Source organism: Triticum dicoccoides, chromosome 1B, assembly GCF_002162155.2.
Source record: "Triticum dicoccoides isolate Atlit2015 ecotype Zavitan chromosome 1B, WEW_v2.0, whole genome shotgun sequence".
In the NCBI taxonomy this organism is placed as follows: domain Eukaryota; kingdom Viridiplantae; phylum Streptophyta; class Magnoliopsida; order Poales; family Poaceae; genus Triticum; species Triticum dicoccoides.
In genome coordinates, this window is record NC_041381.1 from 662284366 (window position 1) to 662293693 (window position 9328).

At 44.0% G+C, this 9328-nt stretch overlaps 1 protein-coding gene across 1 annotated transcript; it reads left to right on the forward strand.

Annotated features, from left to right (window-relative positions):
* The first annotated feature begins 2250 nt into the window (after nucleotides 1–2250).
* Nucleotides 2251–9295, forward strand: LOC119349485 (putative disease resistance protein RGA1). Its single transcript, XM_037617526.1, has 5 exons — nucleotides 2251–2554; nucleotides 3295–4158; nucleotides 4267–4431; nucleotides 6033–8684; nucleotides 9086–9295. Exons 1-5 carry the CDS (start codon nucleotides 2255–2257, stop codon nucleotides 9098–9100), a joined length of 3996 nt encoding a protein of 1331 aa, XP_037473423.1. The 5' UTR covers nucleotides 2251–2254; the 3' UTR covers nucleotides 9101–9295.
* The last annotated feature ends 33 nt before the right edge of the window (nucleotides 9296–9328 follow it).

Consider the following 9328-nt stretch of genomic DNA (forward strand, 5'->3'; position numbering starts at 1 on the left):
ACACACACACACACACACACACACACACACACACACACACACACATCCAACAGAACCACCGGAAGACCCGCCGAGAAAAGGGCACACAGAGAGAAGAAGGCCTTTTGACAATCCGAATCTGGATGCACCAACACCACCGACCGTCATCACAAATCTCATCAGCACAACCCGCCACGAGGAGGACCTCAACTTACATCTTCATCTGACCAAGCAAGGAGAGCCTTGAACGTTGGCCGTCTGGTCGCCACCCAACAACACCCAGCAGAGGTAGAGGTGTCATATGGGAACGAGGTGATCCATTGAGTAGGATAACGACCCCGCTAACCCGGCTCCGGATGAAAATCAGAACCAATCCAGAGCAAGGCTGAGCCATGATCTCGCATACAGAGCACCACCTCCTCGCCAACAAAGCATAAACCACCATCAGCGCCAAGCCGGCCGCGCCACCACAACCGTCAAGCCCGCAGCGAGCAGCCACCACAGAGACCAACCGAGCCTAACACAGACGATGCCTTCAAGAAGGGATGCGACACAATGTGCGCCGCCATCGTCCGTTCCAGATGGGCTTGGAACATGGGTTTTCCCCTGGGATGTGAAGGGGTAGTCACCATGACAACGCCGCCTCCAAGGAGGTTTGTGGCGCCCACAGGCGTCGCCGGCGCCGGCTCCGGCAGGAGCAGGGGCTTTCGCCCAAATGAGCAGACCACCTCCAATAAGCACCGAATTGATCTCGTAGCACCGCTCCCTGCACCACCACAGAGAAGGGCCACTGCAGCCCCATCGCCACACATGACCAAATCCGGGTCGCTGCAGGCTAGATCCAGCAGGATCCAACCTGCCCCTCGCCGCTCCCCACCGGATCGGGCCAAGCCGAAGCTGACAGGTGCGCCGCCCACGCCAGCGCCACCAGAAGGTAGAACCACAAGCCAGAGCGGACGGCGGCGCCTCGGGCAAGGGAGAGCACTGCCAACCCGCGCCTCACAGCGACCTCCGCTGAACACATCTGAGCCGAAACCAACAGCCATCCCCGACGCCCACCGGTCGCCAACAGTAGGGAGACGCTGATTCGGGGAAGGCCAGCGGAAGGGAGCCGCGAACGCATCCGCCCCACTGACTCCGACCACCACCAGCAGAAGCAACGCACACCGAAGTCACGCCGCGCCCCCCGCCGCCCCACGGAGCTCCCCCGGCCCGCGAGCGGTCTGCACGAGGAACGACGGCTCGCCGCCGCCAGATCCGCGCGGGCTTCGTCCGGCAGAAGCTTTTGGCGGCGGCGGGAGGAAGGGGGTGGCTATAAGGAGAGGTTCGGCCGGAGGGGAGGGGGTCGCCGCCCGAGCCGCCCTGGGGAGGACGGCGGGGGGGGGGTGTTCAAGTCCTTCTTTTCTCTTTCGAAAAGTTCTGTACTAAGTTCTGTACTACGTTTGGGCGCTCGTTTTTCCAATGTACACAAAACAGTCTTCTACGGCAATTGTTATGCACTGCTTACTACTCCCTCCGTTCCTAAATATAAGTCTTTGGAGAGATTCCATTATGATCCACATACGAATGTATGTAAATGCATTTTAGAGTGTAGATTCACTCATTTTGCTTCGTATGTAGTCCATAGTGAAATCTCTACCAAGACTTGTATTCCTCTATCCGGAAATACTTGTCTTGGAAATGGATAGAAATAGATATATTTAAAACTAAAATACATCTAGATACATCCATTCCTCGGACAAGTATTTTCGGACAGAGGAGTATTTAGGAACGGAGGGAGTACATAGAAGCAGGAGTACACATTATATCTAGAATTTGGCTGTGCTATATTACAAGTCAGCAAAAGTGCCGTTTATCGAAAAACACACACATTATATATATATCTAAAAAATAAACTAACACTCCCACTGCTATTAATTCAGACCTTGCAACTATCAAAAAGGGTACCATCCTTGATTCCTTTGCGTAACTTTGTCAATTATGCATAATAGATCAGCTCCCTTAGCACACGAGGCATACAGCTGTTCAGTATCGATCCAAACAAAATATATACAACTAACAGAGATGCGTACAGCTCTGCAGTACTGATCCATGTATAAACAAAATGAAGAACACACAAAAACTGGGCAGAGAGTGGACTTGATGCAATTACCAAGGTCCGATCGAGCACCCAAACTTCCACAAGATCCCATCCAGCTCTTCAGAAACGGACGGCTTCCCTACCTTTCTTCCTCCAACGACCCTCAACACGTGTCCCCCGTCTTGAGTGGCGGCCATGGCGACGCTCGGCGGCATGCTTGCCGCTGCCATCCTCAAGGTGGTGCGCGACCAGGTTGGTTCTCTGATCGGGGGTCAGATCGCGCTGCAGATGAACTTGAACAACGACCTGAAGAAGATGAAGATGGCGCTGGAGAGTGTCGATGCCGTTCTCGAGGACGCCGAGAGGCGGTCCATCACGGATAAATCAACGCGTCTTTGGCTGAAGCGGCTCAAGGACTTCATGTATATCATTTCGGACATGATTGATGAGTTCGAAGCAGACACACAAGCCATCACCCAGCCGTCTGCGCGCAAGGTACGCATTTGTGCAGTAAATTGACGCAGTTCTTTAATTTAATTTGTTAGTATGGTACTCTTCTCTTTTTGAGAAACAAGTGATTTACGTCTGCTGCATCCAGATGCACATCTGGGTGCTGAGCGGTAGCTTGCTTGGCTACAAAATGAGCTGCCATATAGGTATTCGAAAACAATTTGGAAAGAATTATTTAAACATACTGAGCTATTGAATCTGCTAGTAGATTGTTTGGCTTGGTCTTGGATCTATGATTATCCACATCCACACCAACACTTTTTTTTGACAAAGGACGGATTTTATCGACTTAAAATGAAATATCAAGCGGACACAAACTCAATGTGCACACACTTTGCTTCTTAATAGCTAGTATGCACACAGCTAATAAACAACTCCACATCTTTACAACACTTGGAAATCTGTTATCCAGTCTCAATAATAATAATTTGGGCACCAGATCCTTGGATGAACTAGACATGGTTTTGACAGGCCTCAGCCTTCGGGCCGGGCATCTGAAACATCTCCATACCATTTTTTTAGCTCAAGTTCTCAGCACATCATTAAAGGTGGCATTGGTCTTAACCTTGGCAGTTACAATCGGAGGTTCTTAGAAATAAGAGGATGTGCCTCTTAATGTTTTAACAAAATTTTCTGTTGGCTGAATGCATTTGTAATATCCTACTATACTAAACTGTTTGGTGCTGGCCATTCTGTATTTTACTAACAAAGCAACTGTCTAGCAGTTCTCCTTCAAAAAATATTTGGCGAACATGATCCCTTGTCTCACAATTGGCCCCAACATTACAATGGCCAATAGGATGAAGAACATGAGGGACGACCTGAAGGTCATAACAGATCAACACAAGGAATTCAAGTTAACAGACTGCACTAATGCCAATGAGCCAAAGGTGACTGATATACGGGAAACATCATCAACCCTGGAGACACAAATCATTGGGAGGACTGAGGAGAGAGATATAATATTGGCTTCTTTATCTGAGAGCACGACAAAGGATATCAAAATCCTTCCTATATATGGCATTGGAGGCCTTGGCAAGACAACCTTGGCAAAAATGGTTTACAATAGTTCCCAATTCAATGAATACTCTCAAGTGTGGGTTTACGTGTCTCAGACATTTGATTTGATCAAAATTGGAAACTCTATAATATCACAACTATCAGAGAAAGATAAAGAGAGTGGGTACACTGGAAAGCAGATGATCCATAATTCCCTTGAAAAGCTCCTTGCCAACAAGAAGATTCTGATTGTTTTAGATGACATGTGGGAAGAAAACATATCTCGGTTGGAAGAACTGAAAGATATGTTAAAAGTTGGGGAGAGCAATAAGGTGATTGTTATAGCAACCACACGAAGTGAAGGTATTGCAAGGAAAATGTCTACCATCCAACCATACAAATTAGCACCATTGACTGATGATATGTGTTGGTCTATTATAAAGCAAAAGAGTGCATTTGAATCTAGAGGTGACAAAGAACAATTGGAGGAAATAGGGAAGGTCATTGCAATGAAGTGTGCGGGTGTGGCTTTAGCAGCTAAATCACTTGGACACACGCTGCAATCTATGAAGTCTGGTCAATGGGAATCAGTGAGAGATAGTAATATATGGACCGCACCTTCTTTGGAAGATACATCTTCTACACAAGTGCTTGCATCACTGAAGTTAAGCTATAGTATTTTGCCTTCGTATCTGAAGCTATGCTTTGCCTATTGTGCAATATTTCCAAAAGGTCACAAGATACTTAAAGATGATCTTATTCATCAATGGGTGTCTCTTGGTTTCTCTACTCGGGAGCTTGGTGAGAAATACATTAGTCAGCTTTTGGGGCTCTCTTTCCTTGAACATTCAAAGCCATCATCGGTTAGTTATGCATATATTTTATGTTTTTATTGGCTATTTTGTTGGAACTAGCGTAAGGCAACTCAATTATAATTCAAAAATTGTCCGGTACAATTTGGACTAGTATATCACATAGTTGTTGCTTACAACACAACTTTTTCAAGTAACTTATTAACAATATTTCAGTGACTGATACACACAAATGCAACCCAACATATCCCTAGATTTGGTAAAAGAAAAAAACACATCTCCCTAGAATACTAGATTATTAATTCTACTGCAACATGCTAGAAGAAAAAAGTCAATACACAGTTGTAGGTAATGCCCACCCTAAGGTCTTTAGTTCGCATCCACATGTGGTATATACAGTTGCATAAACAGTCTCTTATACAGGCTATCAGGCTTACTGTGACTAACATGATTATTTGGGCGAGAAGTTAACCCCGCTGTTCTTTTTTTCAAATATTGTTTTAGAATCCAGTTTTTAGAAAATTAGTCCAGAATAGAATATACACCAACATATTTCGATTCACCGTAGCAGATATAGCTATTCAGGACCAAACAACCCATCTGATACGGGTTTGGAAACCGTCATGGATAATCATCACTGAAATAGAACTGTCTCCATCCGCAAAAAAGAAAAAAAAAGAAACATAACTGTCTCGGACAGACGTTATAAACACTAGCTATCACTGGCGTCTAGCAGGTCAACTGACGGTTTTACCAGCCGGCGGTACTCTTGGATCAGTGATAGCTCCAGCTACCCGCCAGTGAGCACATGCATCAGGCGTCGCCCGCCTTGATAATTTTTTTTAAATGGAGGCAAAAATTTGGACTTATCCCATTAATAAAGAAGAAGGGTAACAAATTAACCGATTAATTAACAGAAACTTATCACCCGCCTATGATAAGGTTTTTTTTTTTCCTGAAACGGAGGCAAAAACTTTGCCCCATCTCATTAATAAAGAAGAAGGGTAATTAATGGAAACGTGGGCGAAAACTGCTACAACACGCCGACAAGAAATGGATGTGGATGATGCAAGTTATCTCAAATGGGCCCGAGGCCGCCTACCACCTGCCTATGCATGGAGGACAGGGACGATGAACTGCAGACCTCCACGCCGTTCTTGTTGCCAGCTGCCAGGTCATCATCCCTAGAGGCGAGGATGAAGATAAGTGCTGTGGTGTTTCCATTTTCCAACATTTTCTGATTTTTGTGGTTTGTTTCACGGGTGTTGGCGGTTATTTCTTAAGTTTATCAAATAATTATTTTCCTTCCCCGGTTTCCTTGAAATTCACAAATTTTGTAATTTCTTATTTTCGATGTAAAATCATGTCTAACAGGCCGTCGCTAGCGCAAAACAACCATCACATCATTGAATTTTTGTATCATTTCGAGACACAAAGTTCTGAATCTAAACATGCGAGCAAAGGCCGGGGCTATCCCCATTTTTTGAGTTTTTTTTCCTATACTTGGGAAATAGCATGGGACCAAAAATAAAATTTATTATTTAATAAAGGAGTTATGCATAAAATGCCTTAAATTTGAGGAATTAAGTAATGCGTGCTCTTAATATAATAAAAAACTGAAATTCTGACACTGCTCAATGCTTTTGTTGCAGATTGTTGCGCTATATGATGAAGATATTATATTGTTGACCATGCATGACCTGGTGCACGATTTGGCAAGATCGGTCATGGACGATGAAATTATTTTGGTTGTCAAAGGCAATAACGCTGAAGAAAGCTGCTACCACTACGCATTACTCGATGATTGTAGCAAGCCATTGGGATCGGACTTATCCAAGATAAGGGCGTTACGTTTTATGGGTTGTGACAAATATAAGCTTCATGATGACGCATTTTCATCTGCCAAGTCTTTGCGTGTCTTGGACTTAAGTGAGTGTACCATACATAAGCTGTCATACTGTATTGATGACCTGAAGCAATTAAGATATCTTAACACTCCAAGAGTCCAAGATGCAAAGATTCCAGACAGTATCACCAAGCTCTCAAAATTGATTTACCTGAACCTTCATGGATCTCTTACAATCTTAGCACTACCAGAGTCAATTGGAGAAATTGAGGGTCTAATGTATATTGATTTGTCAAGTTGTTCCGGAATTACAAAACTGCCAGAATCATTCAGGAGGCTACAAAAGTTGGCGCATTTGGATTTATCAAATTGCTCGTCTGTTGAAGGAATATCGGTGTTCTTGGAGAGCCTCACACAACTAGAGTATTTGAACTTGTCATGCTGCCCACACATCGGAGATATACCAGAAGTTCTGGGCAGCCTATCCAAACTGCAGTATTTAAACTTATCAAACAGCTCATATCTTGAATGTGGTAAAGAAACAGAATTTTTGGGTGCCCTCACCAAACTCGAGTATTTGAACTTATCTTCATGGAATTGTGAACTCAAAAAGCTCCCTGAATCTCTGGGTGGATTCAGTCAACTCAAGTACTTAAACTTATCAGGTTGGCGAGATATGAAAAAATTGCCAAGAGTATTCGGGAGCTTAAAAAATCTGCTCCATCTTGACTTATCACATTGTTCTATGATTGATGATGTACATGAAGCTTTGGTCGGTCTTACTGGTCTGCAATATTTGAATTGCAGAGAAACACACGTCAGTTCCCTGCCAGATGATCTGACCAAGCTCCGGTATCTAAATCTATCTAGACTAAGAAACATACCTGTAGATTTCTCGGATGATCCCATCAAATATGAATTCAATAGTCTCCCTGCAGAAAACTGGGACAGTATCGTCAACTATATATGCAGTAATCTTTCAGAACTGGAGCACTTGGACTTGTCTGGTAATATTTATATTGAAAAAATACCTGAAAGTATTTGTAGCCTAACGAAGCTGCATACATTGGACCTCTCATATTGCGATTTGAGAATGTTACCAGAAAGTATAAGTGCAATTGGTAGTTTGAAGTTTCTTTATTTAAATGATTGTTGGGGTCGTCGTGGCATATCTCAACTCGGTAGCAGTGCAATATCGTTACCGCACTTTGTGGTGCGTGCTGCTGCTGATGGATCTAGCAGCAATCTTGTCCTACTAAAGCCCACAGATCCTTTTGAGCTGGAGATAACTGAACTTGAAAATGTGAAGTCCGCAGGAGAGGCACATAGTATAAAATTAATGGAAAAGCGAAGAATTCGGGAGTTGAAACTGGAGTGGACTGAAGGTGTTGACAGATTTGTGGATGACAAAATGTTGCTGGAAAAACTAGTGCCTCCAAGCACACTGAGTAGATTGGAGATATGTGGTTACAGCAGTGTCATCTTTCCAGGCTGGGTAGTGGGCCAACTACCAAACCTGGACTCACTGGTTCTCAGAGAAATGGCAAATCTAGAAGAGTGGGACACTTCATACTCCACCGGTGAGGAGAACGTGTTAACACGAGTGCAAATACATGATTGCTCCATGCTAAGGATGAAAGGGCCTCTGCCTAAAGCTAAAGAGTGGGAGATAATATGCAGTGATAATGTGTTATCATCATGGGATGAGTGCATTGTGCCACACACCCGTGCTTCCTCATCTTCTCCAGTAACTACTAAGCTGTCAGTTAGCGACTGCAAGGGGCCTCACCAGTGGAGGTGGCTTCAACACTTCCCTGGACTCCCTTCTTTGTCTATTAACAATTGTGGCGATCTAACCGGCTCACCAGATATCATCCAACTACTATGCTCTTTGGAGGAACTATGGCTAGAAGACGAAGACATGGAAGAACTGCCAATATGGTTGGGTGAGCTCCCATCTCTAAAGAATCTGACTATATTTAATAGCAATGGTGTAAAGGAGTTAAACGAGAACATGAGGCAACTCACAAAGCTTGAATCGCTACAACTTGCGTTCTGCGAAAGCATATCTGCAGTGCCACATTGGCTAGGCGAATTGACCTCTCTCAAGACACTTTGGATACATAACAGTGGAGGCTTGAGGTCTTTGCCGGCAAGCATACAACAACTCACCAGCCTCCAGGAAATAAAAATTATTAAGTGCCATGCATTAGAGCACGTGGTTGCTGAAACAGAGGAGGGAAAGATGAAGCTGGCTGACGACCAACAAAGGGAATCTGCTCTGCCCACCTCTCTAAAGAGACTTTGTCTGAGTGGATGTGATGGTATCAAGTCTTTTCCTGAGGGAATACATCAACTCACTAACCTACAGGACCTAGAAATAACTAGGTGCTCTGGACTAAAGGAATGGTGTGAATTAGAGGAGACCAAGACCAAATTGGCTTGCATAGAAACGAAGGTATGTGTCCTGCCACGCCCTTTGTCATACTAATCTTATTTCGATATGCTTCATCTTTCTTCTTTTCTTGATGTATTCAGTCATGCATTTCTTATCGGGTTCCTTCATGCATAAATGTAGAGATATTCATCTACTTTGCTTTGCAATTTCCCTTTTGTTTAAAAGCACCTTCTTTTGCAAAATATAACAATAGCACAAAGACGAAATTAATTTCTAGAGCACGTCTGGTGACGGTGAACCACTGCCTATGTAAGATGGGCACAATAGCTGACTTAGGATTTTGTTTGCAGCACAGGCCAGTAAGTGTGAACCATTATTTCTTGATCTGAAGAAAACATCTTCCTTGTGTATTCTGAACTAAATGGAATCTAATAAAAGAATTGTCACCATTCATTTTGCAGCATATTTGGTTCTAGACAGTGTGCATATACTGCACAACCAGGTGGCCAGGTTGCAACCTGAATCAACCTGCAAGATTTTGTTCTGGGTGATTTAAATTGTTGGAGTTGAAGAAGGACCTGAAATTACAAGCCATGGTGACGTGAAACTCGTTTGCAAGACCTGCAGCATGTGACTTTGAAGCTGCAGGCCATCGCCTGTACTAGTGTTTTGTTCTATAGGGTCTCGAAACTCAATGTAGAGTC